Genomic DNA, 17923 nt, shown 5'->3' on the forward strand with positions numbered 1-17923 from the left:
CCGGCAAGATAAATTAAATGAAACACTACATCTGAAACTGAATACCAGAAAAGTTAAAAAATAATAATCAGTGCTTACCGGATGGTGGGGCCCAGAAGACCCGTACCTTGGAAGGTGACCGTTCCCTTCAGTGGTCAAACAGAAAAGACGCCCTCGCAGAGCAAGGCTCCAGCGACAACGCTTCTCCCCGGAAATTATGAAATATTACCACGGCCAATGAGCGTACGATGATTTCCTTCACCTACCAATCACATTTCCTTTATTTTCTCCAATAGGAGCGCAGAAAAAAATAGTGCTGACAAAGAACATTTAGGAAGCCTCTAGAAAAATTACGAAATTTGTGCAACTTTACGAAACCGGAAATCTCATTTGTGCAACTTTACGAAACCGGAAATCTCCCACGCCGATGTGGCGCGTGTGGTACAGGATGCACCAGAATTACAATGACAATCAAATAATTTTAAAATCATATCGACTTCAAACAAATTAAACAATTCCAAAATTCACATACTGAGGAAAACCAAAACAAACAATTGAATAAATCCTTTACATACATAATTTATCACCGTCTTCCGAGTCCAAATAATCAAATCCCAATAATCACAACAATTGCGATGTATGTCAATGATGGCAAATGTGTCATCGATGTATCTTAGCCAAAGCTGTAGACCGTTGATTTTATTGATTATCTTGTTAGTCTCGAGGTGATCCATAAAAATGTTAGCAAGGATTCCAGATATCGGGTCGCCCATCGCTAGTCCCTTCTGTTGGTAAATTTTGTTATTGAATGTAAAGAAGTTATTGTTTACTACAAATTTTAGCAAGTTGATCAGTTCATCTATTTCACATTTGCTTATAGTGTTATGTTTCAAAAGGTTAGTTTCTATTAAACTAATGATTTCTTTTACTGGTATAATAGTATACATATTGATGACATCATACGAAACCATGACGTGATTGTCATGTAACTTGAATTTAGAAAGTTTATTACAAAAATCAACTGGATTTTTGACATAGGCTTCATTATTGAACTTATAATGGCTATTTAAAAAATGGTGTAAAAATTTAGAAACCTTGTAGGTGGGACTATTTTGACAGTTTATAATAGGGCGCATTGGCACATCTTTTTTACGTATTTTTGGTAAGGCTTTAGCAGTAGGTAACCTGGGATTCATAATGGTGAGTTTTTGTTGTTCATGCTCTTGAAAGAGAGAAGATGAATTTTTCAGCAAGTTCTTTAAACCACGCTGGATTTTTAAAGTGGGATCCTTGTCAATTAGTTTGTAGTTATTGGCGGAAAAGAAATCTTCAGTTTTACTAATATATTCATTTTTGTTCAATAATACAGTAGTAGAGCCTTTGTCGGCTTTTGTGACTATTACGTTATTGTTCCTGATTTTGTTCTTTACTTCAATTATTTGCTTGTTAAGATTTAAAGAAGGCTTGGAATTTATTTCACTGGTTAGTAACGTGAGCTTCTTTTTAATTTCGTATTTAACATCATTACGGTGTTCTATAGGAAGTTTTGAAATATTTGATTCGATTTCGGCAGTGTTGGTCACCAGATCGTCAATTTTATTGGGGTTGGGCCAGTTGAATTTGAAACCCTTGTTCAAAAGATCCATTTCACTGTTTGGAAAGTTAGTGTTGGATAAATTTACAGTGTTTGGAACAACTATGATTTGAGGAGAGGGTGTTCCCATGGTTTTGAAAGATTTGACGGATTTAGTTTTTGATTCTTTAAGAAAAGTAAACTTTTTGTCTAAAACTTCTTGTTTTTCATTTGCCGCAATTGACACCTTGCCGTTAGCAAATTTAGAAAAGGAGTCCCATTCTAAAGGCGACATGTTGGACGAAGTTTTTAGATGAACTTTGTAAAGCTGCAAGTTCAGGAGTGATTTTTTTCCTGTAGAGTGTTTTGATTTCATTTTTCAGCCAAATGGAATTAACTTTTTCTTGGGTGGGTTGTATATTTGGGGATGAAATGTTCTTTCGTTGTAAATGTTGCAAGAATCTGGGAACCAATCCATATCTTAAGCACTCCTTTAAAAACGTAATGTCCCTGGAAATTCTAGTGACCTTAACTTTGAGGTTAAGATATATATTCTTTGCATTTGCCTGGTTGGCGGTTACATTATAAGTAATAAATCTCATTGTAGACCGTATTGGACATCAGATATGAACATTAAAACAAGAATAATAGTTAACACCACCTTTCCAATACTTATCTTTCCTATATTTAGGAAATAAACGTTACAACAGGCGTTGTAAGATGGGACATGTTTCGCTTAACAGTCGTAAGCATCATCAGCCAAAAATAAATCTCAGCCTAAAGTTAGGTCAGGGCCCTGAACCTAGTGTCCTTAACATATATGGCACCCTAAGAATCAACATTTATATTCATAAAATGAAAATAGGCTTCCACAGTTGTTTTTTCTCTTAGCCATGTTGTAATGTTTATTTCCTAAATATAGGAAAGATAAGTATTGGAAAGGTGGTGTTAACTATTATTCTTGTTTTAATGTTCATATACTGTATAGTCGCAGAAGTGCAAGTCCAGAAGTTAGAACAGTGAGTACGTAAACGTGATGTAGCGGCGAGGAGCAGCACAGTCAGTGATGAGCAGGGCGAGCATGTAGACAATGAAAGTGTAGCACCAGTAGAGCAGCGAGGTTGTCAGACGGTAAGAAAAATATAATGACCATTGATGTTGTAGAGAGAGTCCGTAACACCACACAAAACCTTTTTATTTCCCTTTATATCCTCCTGTAAAGTTTCTGTTTCAGCTCTTCTGTTTCTCTTCTGATATTATTTTCTTACATACCGTTTTGGCTTCTTTATATTTCTGCCAATTCTCTGTACTAATGCTGCCTATCCACTTCCTCCAAGCCATTTGTTTCTCTTTAACTGCTTCCTTTACCCTGCTCTTCCACCAAGGAGTCTCCTTTTCCTTTTTTCCTCCCTAGTAGTCTTCCACAGTTGTTGTACAAAACCATTTCTGAAACATGCCCATTCCTCTTCCACACTGTACACTTCATCTTTGGAAATTTCTTTCTTTGCATCCTCTTGAAACTTTTCCCTTATTTCTTTCACTTTTAACTTCCATCTCTTTATTTTTCTTTCCCTTTTATTTTTCTATTAACTTCATTATTTTAGAGCCTCCGTGGCTCAGACGGCAGCGCGTTGGCCTCTCACCGCTGGATACCGTGGTTCAAATCCCGATCACTCCATGTGATATTTGTGCTGGACAAAGCGGAGGCGGGACAGGTTTTTCTCCGGGTACTCCGGTTTTCCCTGTCATCATTCATTCCAGCAACACTCTCCATTCTCATTTCATAGCATCTATCATTCATTAATAAATCACTTTGGGAGTGGCGACCCCATCGTACTGACACCGAGGTGTCACATTCCTACGTCTTCTCCCTCCTAACGTTTTTGGACCCGAGCTAACCCTCGTGGAAATTGGTATCTTACAACCTTAATTTTATTGTATTCGCCTTGCCGCCTTTCCCTACTACTTCTAGTTTTATTATTAACTACTACTCCGAGCTGGCGCTTTAGTTGTGTGACGATCTGATCTAAGAAGGGCTCCTTGTATGTACTGACATCTGTGCAGAGAGCTTGAACTACAATGCTCCGCTCCTTGACCAATGAGAGCTCGTCTCAGAGAGAACGTTGCCTTGTTGAGCCTTGGCCAAGGCGAGAGAGTCATTCTTGTGCTTGCGACTAGTTGAAGATGGACGCGCGTTGCATGTGTCTCGTGAAGGTGAAGATTTCACCTGGAGCAGTGGACTACGGCTGAAGAAAACTGTGAGAGGGCTCCTTCTCTCATGCCCTCAGTTCATTGTTCGGTGTTATTCATCTCGGGAGCGTCACCAGAGTGCATATCCTAATTTTTTTCCTACATCATGTACTGTAAGTAGAAAAATGGCGCTTCGCCTCATCTTCAGTAATGGTTTCCTTCTCTTCTTCCTGTATCGGAACTTCTTGTGGAATGGAACTGTTTTAAAAAAAGAAAAAAAACAGAATATTTTGGTGTGTGGAACTCTAAATTGAATTTTTGGTTCTCCAACTCAAAAAAATTATAATTAACTTTTAAATATCAACATAATTTGGGTTCCTTGTAACCGTTTGGATCTTGGTTTTTTGAGTGTACTGTAGTGCACTTATACTTGGGGTGAAACTAGATTTATTAATTTATTTTCTATATACGTTGAACATTTGTAATAATATTTATACTTTGTGTGAAACGGTACCAAACCACCCCTTAGGGTAAAGGTCGAATCATGAGTTCCGACCAAGAGGAAGGAAATTTTATTTAAGTTTTCTTGATCTTATGTTAATTTTCTGGAATCCTCGTTTTTTTTCTTTCTCGTTGAGTTATGTTTTTCTCCTTGTTGTTCGGGCTTGTTTCCATGGTTACCTATTTACGCTTGGATTCACGCCTTTCATTGCCATGACGACTGGTTATTGTTCATTGTTTAAAATAAACAAAAAGAAAAAAAGGTTGGATGAAGAATGGATGATAATTTCGGGTGACCTGTGAGATTACCTACTCGTGTGACGTTCCTATTTTGATATTAATTTCCCTTACTTTAATGCAATGTCGATACTGTGGTTGCAGTATTGTGTTTTATTTTCCACTGATTTGCTCCTTGAATGAAGTGTAGTTCTGATTATTTGATCTGTGTTGTTGAAGTTTCTTCCTGTTGGGCTGAACTCCGTGGTTCAGGGTGTACCTTTTAAAATATTATTAAAGAACAAATTTATCTCAATTTTCCTTTTTCATCTAGTGTTTGAGGCCTCTTAGATTTTACTTGACTTAGGTCGGATTGATCCTTTTGAGTAATGTTAAATAACTGTTTATCATTTTATCTTAATTTAACTTTTGCATTAATTCATTTTCCTGTGTTGACGCTTTCGTTGTTTTACATTTCAATTTAACTTCTCATTAATAAATCATTTTATTTTTCTTAAAGTAAAGGTGTTCTTTCTTTCTTTCTTTCATTTCTTTCGTGTTCTGATGTCCAGTACAGTGATTAATTTAATTATCCACGGGTTGTTGTGACACTTCTCCACTTGTTAAGGTAAGTTTTTCTTTCTTTCTTGTTCTTTGTTTGGAGTGTATAGTGTCTGATTGGGCTTCCACTTATTTCTTATGAACTGTGGCAGTAGTGTAACTGCTAGTTCATACTTTGGGCTGGCCGTTATGGTTGTAGTTGCGGTGTTTGACAATGTAACGGCACAGTACTAACAGCCTATATCTGCTTCATTCATTACATCCTTGACCCGGTCAATGACTGGAAAACAGGTTGTATGTTTTCATTTTTCATTATTTTACCAAGTCTTAATATAGCTACCACCAGTTTATGGTCTTCAAAAATCTGTTCATGGCATTGCGGTCACATCTTCCGGTTGTCTACGTTTCTCCTTCACCAGAATAAGATCAGTCATTATCTTTGTCTTTCTATCTCCCTAACTGTATCTAGTTCTTTTTAATTATCCTGTCACTGATCGAGTCAATTTTGTCCACATATTGCACTAGGTCTTCTTTCAATACAACACCAGCACCATTTGTTGCCATCTTTCCTCTACTCCAGTACATTCTATACCCTATCTTCAATTCTTTTTGTCCTTTCCCCTTCCATTTTGTCTCTCTCATTCCCATCATCACTATGTCTTTCTTTTCGATATACTCTTATCAGTTCTTCTACCCTGCCATTCAAAGTCATGACACTGATGATACCGATTCTGGTGATGTCTAGTAGCCCACTTCTCACAGTTCCCCTAGAGGTCCAGGAACCACGCCTCACTTCAGGGGGATGCCCCAGCATTTTCTGAGGCCTCGATTCACTTGCACTAATTTTATAGGTTGTTGGTACGATGGGTTCGCCACTCACAAAGGCATTTTATTACCTTCTGCCAGGTTCAAATTAGGCCACCCCTAGCATGGAGTCAGATGCCTTTTGTAGCAACTCCTCTGGAGTACAGACGCTGTAAAATATAGTATGTTCATAGGTTAGATTTTAAAAGCTTGAACATATTTATTAATAGGCTCTACATAATATAAACTACACATGAATAGGTTATAGGCTACCTCAGAACACAAATGTTTGAATTTTATGCAGAATTATTTGATGTTTCTATTATATAATTATAATGGGATTATATGGCGACCCATTTAACCCGATAAGTTGATCTTTAGTTCAGAGCACAAACATAATAATTTGAGTATGTTTTTGATAAAATTTGTGCAAAAATTTGAAACTTCTCCAGAAAAAGCAAAAATTCCATGGAAAAAAAAATCAAAATTTTGCATTCAAGAGATAAATTTTGCATTATTTCTCAAGCTTTAAATGATAGTTATGATCTTGGAGGACTTGAAAGAGAATACACGTGCTTTATGTGCAGTAGAATAATGTTTCATGAATCAGTCACTCACAAAAGCTAGGTATCTCTAGTAATTACACGCTTGGGTTTTATTCTGTTAGTTCACTCCATATGTTCTCGTTATTAATGTCCTTACTTGAAAAGAATGCAGAATTTCAGCAACATGTAGTTCATATGAAATTATTTTTTTCTGAAACTATTTTTTATTTATGTTGATATTTAAGTTGTATGTAGTAATAGCTTCTAGCTAAACTACATAAATTGTTCTGTTGATACGTTCACAGTTTGTTTTTTATACTTACAGTTAATGGTTGTTCAAGGAGACATTACAAATATTACTGCTGATGCTTTGGTTCACCCAACAAATGCACATTTAGCAATGATGGGTGAAGTAGGACAAGCTCTTGAGAAACGAGGGGGCAAAGAATTCCTTCAGGTAAGTTTGTTTTCTACCTCTTAATAATTATCCCTTTAGTTTTGATTGCTATGCATTTCAAGTAACCCTCAACTCCCTTTTCCAAAAATTGAAGACATACTCTGAGAAATGCACTAACCTACACTATTATAATGGAGAAAAAAATAAGTTTTGTGAATATGAAATTCAAGCAGACCATAAAAAAAAAATCTTTCTTCAGCTTATCCCAGTTATTGTTGGGGTCGCTGGAACCACCCAGGCTCATTTAGCTTTTGGCCAGGCTTCGTGATGCAATGTGATTTTTGAGATGAAAATCTCGACCCATAATTGACCGGGATTTTAAACAGCGTTCCGTAATACATGATTTTTTTTTTTTTTCAAAAATGAAAATTAGGATGTGTGGATTATATGAGACAAGTTTGGCATCAGCTTATTCTCAGCAATAATCAAATCTTCCATTCGTGCTCCTGCGCACTGAGACTTTACACAGTGCTTCATTCTTGCTTGTCTTTTTGGTTTTGGTGTTTGCAGTTTGTAAGTTAATATTTTTGTGACAAAATAAAAACTATGGGTTATTGTTGCTTATATACAGCAAGTGAAAAATTAAAAATAACTGAAAAAGCTGAAAACTAAGACAGAGCTGCAGGTGGTGGTGATTATTGTTTTAAGAGGAAAGTACAACTAGGCAACCATCCTCTTCAAAAAACTCTTCAAAAAATTAAGGTATTGGCGAAAGAAAGACAAGAGCCTCGAAGGGCGTGAAAATGAAAGACTCCCTAGGACTCGACACCTAAGACTGTCGGGATCGGGAGGTCCGATAGGATAGATGAAAGTGAGGAGCCTGGCACAAGTAAGGCTGGGACTCAGCTAAGGAACCCGTGATCCCCAGCCCTAGCTCCCAAGTTAAGAGCCACTGGGGCTCCTTTTAGTCGCATCTTACAACAGGCAGTGGATACAGTGGGTGTTATTCTACCGCAGGGGCAGAGCTACAGGTAGGTTGTGTTCTCTACTATCGAAGTAAGAAAGCTCTTGTAGTGGGAACCACCAGTAGCCGCAAAGAGCAGTGAAATATCCGGAAGTGGAAGAAAACTTTTGGGAGCTCATCAAGGAGAAGTGACAATTTGATTGTGCTGTTTCCATCGAAATATGTAAGTTAATATATGAAGCTACTGCGAAGGAAATGAAAATCAAGGACTTCAAAGATAGTCGAGGTTGACTGACTAGATGCTTTGGAAAGAAATTCTCTTTCGATAAGAAGAACAAGAATCTCAATACCTGTCGGATGCATACGAAATAAAATCTTAAAATTCCATCGTTATATCATCAATTTGTGGTTGCAGCCTAGTATACTCCAGTTTATGTTGAAATGCTGTTAGTAAAAAGGGAGAGATATGTCTTTGTAAGGACAGGTAGTTATGTTGTCGCACCGGGCCAAAGCTCACATGCTGACATACAACCTAATAATAGTCATAAGAAATTTGTAGTATGAAAATGTTTATGGTTATCAAACATGCAATATTTAAAATATAAAGTAAAACTGGTAATTTTAATTGTGCTTTATCTAGGAGAGATGTCACATAGAACGGACTTGGAAGCTTTACAATAAACAGCAAGTTATAAGTTCGACTTCATGTAAATGTAAATACATATTCAAAAAAATTACAGACTAAGTAACACAACACCAATAAAAAATCAGTTTTCCTTCTCTTAACGCTAGCACAACATACCTATTAGCTCATTATTCACCCTTCACCAAAATATTGCACTCGAACAAAACTAGTACTGCTCATATCCAACAAACAATTTTAAAGCAAGTGTCTACCCCAGAAAATAAACATTCGTTAATGACTTAAAGTCAATTTATTTAAAGTTCCTTGCTGTTGAATTTCAACTCTTTCGTAATGTGCTGTTTCTGCCTGAGAGTTGTTTCATCAGTCATTCTCATGGCACCATGCTTTTCAAGTTTCTTGGCAATTTCTTGGGTTATCTTCTTTTCATTTAAGACGTTGGTGTAATTGTTAATAAAATTATTGGCCTGAATTTTCACACACTTCTTCATAATTCTGGTCAAAGGAGCACCGCATTTGCACACATTACTCGCATTATCAACACTGTAACTGTTCGCCTCACCTAGCTTCACACTTGAGGAGACGAAAGTTAATAGCTGGGGACACATGAATATAAACTATATGTGGCTTGCCCACAAATTGCCACGCAAATAGAATATCAGTTATCCTTCCATGGTTTTCCATTTCTCTATGTTTGGATTGGGTGCCAGCTTTACAGTTTTAAACAAAACTGTACAGTAAAATTTATATTTAATAGCATAGAGACTTATGCTTAAATCACAGGGGTGGGATTTTAAATAATTAACCATTAAGTATCGCTTTGAGAAAGAAAATTAACGCAGTATAAAATAAAATGAATTTATTGCAAGAGAAAAAAAATGAGATGAATGGGAAAAGTTCCTTTAAGCTTGGAGAGAATTTAGAATTTATGTTACTGAAATTTACTGTTGCTTGCTTGGTCTAATTGTGGCTCACCAACTGCAGCTTCCGTTGAGATAATCTGTATTCTGTGGTTACTCGTTCTCCTTTCCTCGTTGTAGAATTGGCTCCATGGACATCCTTCCTTCCTTCTACTATTTTGGTTTGGTCTATCTGGACTAGCACTCCCTTATTGCCTAGTCTTTAAATGAGACATTGGCCCTATGCTTGTGAAAATTGATCCGTTGATCTTGGGAGGAGAAAATCCAGTGTTATGAATTTTTGCATGTTATCAGAAACCTCAGTCCAACTAAGCTGTTCTCCTGATACAATACAGACTTGTACCAAGTACCGTAGACTTGAACTAATGTAGTTCTTCGTCCAGAATGATATAGAATATACTAGAAGCCATATACTTGTTCCGTCTAACCCTGATCCAACAGCATCACAGCAGCTACGTACTGTATCTCGAAGCGACAACTCACTGTCCTAAAATAATATAATTGTGTGTTTCTGGATTGCTCCATATAGAATAATATACATGAGCCATCCCGTCCCCAGGTAACTGCTCCATACCAAGTCTCTTTACAACGTAACATCGTATTCGTTGATCTCATACCATATGTTCTCTCTCTTCTTTCTTCATGAGTCACCAGTAGGCGTGTTGACGAAGTAGTCTCGTAGCATGTGGTTCGTTGTATAATCACGTGGTCTTGAGTTAAACCCAGTGATAAAATTGAAATAATTGATAAAGAGATTCAACCTATTCAATACAAAAGAATAAGAAATGTAGTGAATTACATTCCTATTTAATAATAAGTAGAAATGGTATCGGTTTCAACCCTAGTCCAGGTCATCATCAGCCAATTAAAACATGAAAAACAATGCATAGGAAAAGGAAATGAAAGATCAAGTACACTCCGGATCAGTAGAAGAGGCGATATAAAAATGAACGGGGGTAGACACTGTAAAACTCAGAAGAAGTAAAATGCAACTCACTCAAAAGAAAACAGTGCGCAATTCTCTGCGCGGCAGCATGGCACACGCAGCGCTAGGCAAAGTCCCACAATGTTTACGAATAGCGGAGAACGGTTAAATGAGCCAGTTTTTAAACACTGTCAGGCACAAAGTCACATCACAATCGAACACATACAAAGATCAATAATCGTGCAGGAGTTGAAGACGAGTAGATCCATTGAAGCAACTTGCCAGCTCCCGGTTATCAGCGTGACAACATACAATATCAGCCACTGTGGTTTCAAACGCCAAAGTAAAATGGAGAATAGCTTGAAGATCCAGTAATTTTCCTCGGTCGCAGGAAAGTAATTATATAGATAAATATAATACAATTCAATATAATTGAATAAGTAATTGTGCTCCTATAGAATACTTAGAATAGTTGACATGAAGAAACAATTGTGAAGAGAAATATAGTAAAAAGTGCAATACCGGAAACAAATTAAAACATATATGCACAGTGCGCAATTTTTTAAACGTAAAAAATTCAGGTCTTGATTGAAGTAGTCGAAATCGGCGCAAGGCAGGAGTTGAGTATGAAAGAGAAGAACTGAAATGAAGGTGGAATTGAATTTTTTTTGTTTGTTTTTTTAAAGAAAAGATAGAATAAATTAATAGAGGAATAGTGGAATAGGATAAGAATAAAAGAAATTGAAATTAAATGGTGTTGAGGAAGGATAAGATAGGGAGATAGATGAAGGAGGGGTAGTTTATGGTGGGTTAGGAGGGTGGGTTATTGGAAGTAAAAAATGTGGGTAGGAACTCTGTAAGGCATGGAAAATAGAATTGGGGTTTTGAAATTTAGAATTTTTGAGAAGAAGAATTAGGAAGTCGAAAAGGATATTGGGTTTTTTAGAAATGTTGTTTAAATTGAAATTAGGGTTGAAGTATTGATCAAGGTGAATAAAGCAATTTTCAGTAGTGTTTAAAAGGGGGCCTTTGTTTATGATTTTAAGTATTTTCATGTCTTTTTCTATATTGGTGAAACTATGGTTGGAGTCTTGTATGTGTTGTCCTATGGTGGAGAATCTATTGTATTTAATGGCGTTGATATGTTCGGAGTATCTGATATAGAAGTTGCGGCCAGTTTGTCCGATGGAGGGGGAGTTGCAGTTGTTACATTTGAATCTGTACACTCCAGATTTAGAAAAAGCATTAGATTTATTTAGTGATTTAGAGTTGTGTAAAATATCCAAATTTCTATTGTTAGTTCTAAAAGAAATTTTCATGTTGTGTTTTTTTAAAATATTAGTTATTTTATAAGCATCTTGAATGAAAGTGAAATTGGAAAATGCAGTTGGTTTTGGTATGTCTTTAGATAAAGTGGTTTTAGGACGGTGTTTGAATTTGTTGATGATGCGGTTTATGAAGGAGTTGTTAAAGCCATGGAATTTAGCAATGTTACGGATGGTGTTCAATTCATTATTTAAATATTTTTTAGACATAGGGGTGTTGAAGGGACGAAAAATTAAGCTGTATTAAGTAGCACCTTTATGAGCTTGAGGGTGCGAAGAATCTTGTCGTATTGTGGTTGCTGTTTGGGTTGGTTTTCTGAATATTTTGCAAGATAAAGAAGAAGGATGTCTAGTGATAGTTAAGTCTAGAAAGTTAAGAGTTTGGTTGTGTTCAGATTCGAGGGTAGAATTTAATGTTAGAGTCTAAGTTGTTGAGATGAATAAGTGTAAAGGCTGCATTGGTTGATTCTTCATTTAAAATTACCAAAGTGTCGTCGACATATCGGGCCCAAAAGAGGATGTTGGAAAAAATTATTATTATTATTGATTTTTGTGTTTTCTAAGAAGTCAAGGTAAATTTCAGCAAGAATGCCTGAAGCTGGTGATCCCATAGCCAAGCCATCTTGTTGATAAATGGTGTTATCAAAGGTAAAATAATTATTATTGAGAACCAATTTTAAAATAGACATGAAGTCTTGAATTTCAAGTTTACTTAGGTTACTGAATTTATTTAGGTTGTTGTTTATTATGGGGAATAATTTTGAAATTGGAATACTAGGGTACATGTTTACAATGTCAAAAGAATGGAGAGAAAAATTTGGTTGGATATTAAAGTTCTTTAATTTGTTGATTAGATCAGAAGTGTTTTTGATAGATTTGTTGGATAAAAATCTATAGTTTTTTAGTAAAAATGTTTGGATGAATTTAGAAGTATTGTATAGGGGACTGGGTCTGTAATTGATTATTGGACGGATGGGAATGTTAGTTTTGTGAATTTTTGGGAGGGCTTTGGCAGTGGGTAGGCCTGGGTTCATGTTTATTAATTTAGTTTTTTCTTGATCTGTGAGGAGTGTACCGGGCGGTACACCTCTACGACGTAAGTTCAAATCTTGTGCCAATTGAAACTCCTGTACAGGAGAAACCCTGAACTGTAACAACTGAATCAACTCTCCTGTTTATCAGAAGATGTCTCTAGGTGTTTTTGATTTGCTTTTGTTGATCAAGAAGTGTGGACATTCTCTAACAGATATCTCTACTAAAAACTATGATTATGCACTCTGGTGCGAAGGAATGAACTTTCTTGGAGAAATTTTGTATTCATAAGTTTTGTCCTTACTAAATTTTCTTCTGTCACTTTTGGGTTGGCAGTATTAATCCTTTCTTTCTGCCTGTTTTGAATGTAGCCAATCAGGAATTTCTGTAATTAATTTTCGGCCAATCGGGGCTTTCTTCTTCAATGCTGTATGTAACCGTGTACTGTAGCCAATAAAAGTTTGAGGGCAGGTTGTTATCATTCTTGAAAGGCCTCGAACTTTCCATGAGGGTATAAAAACTGCTGATTTTCTTGTCTCCGGGCCACTCGAGAAACATCTTGCTCAGTGTGTGAATATGTAGCAGGGGGCGGGAAGCACCTCGTTCTTCAGGCAGCAGCTCTTCAACAAGGTAATGGCCTCTTAACATCTTTATTTTTTGCTAGCTCAGCAGTTTAACTCACAAGGATGAGCAACTACGGCGACCAAAAATAGCGGGAATGAAACTTGTGGCCGAGATTCCCCACAGACAGTATGGCAGCGCTGGTTTTGCCAAACCAAATTTACAGATTTTGTCTGTTGCAGCCACCAATGAAAATCAAATCGAGATAATAACTGTGAAACTCAATAACTGCACCGTTTCGGGCGTCTACAAACCACCAAATGTAGATTTCTCCTTTAAAATTCCAGAGAACTACTTCAAGCAAAAGACAAACGTTGTGGTTGGAGACTTCAACAGCCATAACAGTGCATGGGGATATACAGATGATGATAATAATGGAGAAGTTGTGTTAGAATGGGCTGGTGATTACCAATTACAACTTATTCATGACCCCAAACTACCTCCATCCTTTAACAGCAGTAGATGGCAACGAGGCTTCAACCCAGACCTGATATTTGTGAGTGAACACGTGGCACAGCAATGTGTGAAATCAATGTGCAATCCTATTCCAAATACCCAACATCGGCCCATAATGTGTCAACTTTTCTCTGCAATTCAACCAATAAAGGTTCCGTTTCGAAGGAGATATAATTTCAAAAAAGCAGACTGGGAGAAGTTCAGCTCAACCCTTGATAAAATAATATCAGATATCCACCCAACACCAGAGTTTTATGATCAGTTTGTTGAAGCTGTGAAGAAAGCTTCCCGCGCTTCCATACCATGAGGATGCAGAGTTAACTATATACAAGGTCTAACTTCAGACACAGCTGCCCAAATGAACACATATATTTCACTGTTTCAAGAAGATCCACTAAGTGAAGACACCATCTCAGCTGGAAGGAAACTGCTTTCCTCAATTGCAGAGGCAAAGAAAGATGCTTGGATCAAACTTATGGAGGAAACTGACATGTCAAGGGATAGCCGAAAGGCTTGGAAGCTTCTCAAACGACTTAGCAACGATCCAACCAAGGGACCAGTCCATGCAAAAGTTACGGCAAACCAAATTGCAAATCAGCTTGCCATCAATGGGAAAACAAATCACCCAATAAGGAAGATGGAACATAATATCCTAAAAAGCGAGGTAATGAAGTCCAGTAACCTATCCCGGCCATTTGAAATAACGGAATTACAGAAAGCGATTCAATGCGCCAAAAATGGAAAAGCAGCAGGATTAGATAATATTACAATAGAACAAATAAAACACTTCAGTTCAACCACACAGGCATGGCTTTTAAAATTCTTCAACAACTGCTTTACTTCCCTAAAAATTCCAAAAATATGGAGAAAATCCAAGGTGATCGCATTTCTGAAACCTGGAAAGGAACCTTCGAACCCCAAAAATTTCAGACCAATCTCTTTACTCTGCCACCTATACAAAATAATGGAAAGAATGTTGCTCAACCGCTTAATGGGAGTAGTAGACCAAGTCCTAATCCCTCAGCAATGTGGCTTCCGCCCAGGAAAGAGTTGCACAGCACAGGTTTTACATCTAACCCAGCACATCGAGGACGGGTTTGAAATGAAGAAGATTACTGGTGTGGCTTTTGTGGACCTCTCAGCCGCCTACGATACAGTAAATCACAGGATATTATTACACAAACTTTATAGAATGATTACAGACATCAAGGTAACCAAGATGATAGCTACTCTCCTGGAAAATCGTCGCTTTTTTGTCGAATTCCAAGGACGCCGAAGCAGATGGAGAAATTAAAGGAATGGACTACCTCAAGGCAGTGTACTGGCTCCTATTCTTTTCAACATCTACACTAATGACCAGCCATTACCAGAAAATACTAAAAGCTTTATCTATGCCGATGACCTTGCACTTACTACTCAAACTGATACCTTTGATGAAGCAGAGATCTCTTTAACTGCTGCATTAGAAGAGCTAGGTACCTATTATGAGAAAAACCAACTCAAACCAAATCCAGCTAAGACTCAAATTTGTGCGTTCCATCTGCGGCATGTGCAGGCCTCTCAGAAACTCAAAGTACTATGGAAGGGGAACTTACTGGAACACTGCTTTACACCAAAGTACCTGGGAGTTATGCTGGAACGCACATTAACATATAAGAAGCATTGCCAAAACCTGAAACAAAAGATAGCTGCCAGAAACAACATTCTACGAAAGTTATCAGGAACAAGTTGGGGAACACAACCACAAACAATTAGAACATCAGCTCTTGCTCTATGCTATTCTGCAGGAGAATATACCTCCCCGGTTTGGTACAGGTCAGCTCATACGAAGCAGGTCGACATCGCTTTAAACGAAAGCTGCAGGATCATTACTGGATGTTTGAAACCTACACCCATTGAGAAGGTCCAACTTTTAGCTGGTATTCCTCCCGGTGAAATTCGTAGATAGGTAGCAGCTAACAAAGAAAGGCTTCAGGCATCTTCTTCAGAAGCACATCCTCTCTATTGATACCACCCAGCCACACAGAGGCTAAAATCTAGGAAAAGTTTTCTCCGCTCATCAGTTAACCTTGAGGGGAAAGCAGAGAATGCTAGTCACAATGTGGAAAGAAAGAATCCACCACTTTTCCAACTGGATAGAGCCGAAGGAAAGTCTTCCATGTGGACACCAGGAGAAGTGGACAGTATGGAAAGCCCTTAACAGACTCCGTACAGAAGTCGGCAGAACCAAAGTAAACTTGCGGAAGTGGGGCTTCTCAAGTGATTCATCACTTTGTGATTGCGGAGAGCAGCAGACGATCCAACATCTATGTCAGTGTGTTTTATGTCCTTCAATGTGCACTATGAAAGACTTGATTGCAGCCTCCCCCAACGCTATTGACGTCGCCCAATACTGGGCAAGCATCATCTAGCTCTCGAATATTGTTGCTCTCTCTGTGATTGTATAATAGACCTGTATATTTGTATAGTAGGAATGTAGATATCTTGTTGCTTTTTGTTAAATATCTGTAAGTAAAGTTGATACTTCTGACACGAATAAAGAAAGAAGACTCCCGGGGAAGGTTCGAAACCTTTAATATGTAACCTATATCTTTAAATATGTAAGCCTTTTCAATCTTTGTAAATACTCCACTTAACTGGAACTGTAATTCTGGGATAGAGAGTGCTTTTACCTCTCGAGCTCCCCTTCATTTTTGGAATTTGAGGTGACTACGTTTTCGTAACCGTTTTTCTCTTCCTTCTTAATGTGTTAAATTTATTTTGCAGACTAGTCACCTCCATAGATTGGGATTAGCCCCTGTATTATCGGCCTAGCGCCACATAGGTTTTAACAAACTTTAGGAGTGCAAGTACTCGCCTCCATTCATCTTTGTGTTTGGGCCATTTAATTAACCTTTAATTTGCTATTCAGGCCTCGTAGGTTGGGTACTAGATACCCCTGTGTCCTTATAATTGTGCCTTGAGAGGCAGTTTTTTTCTTGCTAGGGGCTTTACGTCGCACCGACTCAGATAGGTCTTATGGCGACGATGGGATGGGAAAGGCCTAGGAGTTGGAAGGAAGCGGCCGTGGCCTTAATTAAGATACAGCCCCAGCATTTGCCTGGTGTGAAAATGGGAAACCACGGAAAACCATCTTCAGGGCTGCCGATAGTGGGATTCGAACCTACTATCTCCCGGATGCAAGAGAGGCAGTTTGGAGGAATGTTTGTTGTTGCCTTTAACAGGCGTGAGAAATTGAGAGCAGGTTAGCTCTTTCTGATGTGATAGATGTGCCTCTAGGAGGCCCAATATGTGTCTTTGGAGCTAACGCTTCCAGTAATGAAGGGGTTTTCTGCCCTTTGGTCATTTGTGGTTGTGAGCTGAGAGCTCAGACTTTGGGGCTCGTAGCCCAGAATTGTAAAGTTGCATTGTACCTGATTGTTCTTTGTTATTTCACTTAGTGAAAATTGTTAAATGTTGTTATCTGTTGAAAATATAACCTTTATTTAAATTTTAAAATTCATCTTTCGGACTTGTAGTTAGACCCATTCCAGCCCGCACCTTCTTTCACCTCTGTCTTCCACGGATAACTCTGTACCAAGGAGAAAGGAACTTTTTTTAAAGTTTGTTTGAGTAGGCGTTGGATTTTCGTGGTTGGGTCTTTTTTTACTATAGAAAAAGAAACTGAAAAATTTTTTGGTTTTATCTAAGTAGTCAGTTTTTTCCATTATGAGAGTAGTGTTGCCTTTATCAGGTTTGGTGATGATGAGATTGTCATTGATTTTCTTTTTAAGGTCCGAAATGAGTTTATTATTATTAATTGAATTATTAATATTGTTATTATTTTTATTATTATTATTATTATTAAGAGAAGTGTTTTTGTCATTGTTAAGGAAGATTTTTTTCGAGTTTTCTTTTTACTTCATATCTGATTTCATCTTGTTCATCTGTTGGCATTTTTTTAATGGCTATTTCAGATTCAATAATTAAATTAGTGGCTACATTGAGGTTGGGCCAATTGTGTTTGAGGCCCTTTGAAAGAATTGAGTTTTCATCATCACTCAGAGTTGTTTTAGATAAATTTACAATGGGAGGATGGAATTGATCAATAGTTTTGGAGGGTGTGTTAATGTTCTTAAACTGAAATTTATGTGAAGAAGATTTGTTCTTAAGAATGTTGAGTTTTTTCTCCGGGGTTTGTTGTTTAATTGACAATTCATGAAATAATTTATTATCTACTTGAGTTAGGAAAAGGTCCCATTGTGCACTCGGGAGAATATTGGCAATTTCTA

General features: G+C 37.4%; 1 protein-coding gene across 6 annotated transcripts in view; it reads left to right on the forward strand.

Moving 5' to 3' along the window:
• Positions 1-17923, forward strand: part of LOC136879059 (core histone macro-H2A.1) — a 380958-nt gene that overhangs the window by 111935 nt on the left and 251100 nt on the right. For all 6 annotated transcript variants that reach the window (XR_010860885.2, XR_010860886.2, XM_067152802.2 and 3 more), the window contains exon 5: positions 6695-6826. Coding sequence is in view for 4 of the 6 variants with exons in the window: in XM_067152802.2 (XP_067008903.2) it covers positions 6695-6826 (132 nt within the window). In the remaining 2 variants the exon portion in view is untranslated. The remainder of the gene's footprint in view (positions 1-6694; positions 6827-17923) is intronic.

The sequence above is a fragment of the Anabrus simplex genome, chromosome 8 (genome assembly GCF_040414725.1).
Source record: "Anabrus simplex isolate iqAnaSimp1 chromosome 8, ASM4041472v1, whole genome shotgun sequence".
Taxonomy (NCBI): Eukaryota; Metazoa; Arthropoda; class Insecta; order Orthoptera; family Tettigoniidae; genus Anabrus; species Anabrus simplex.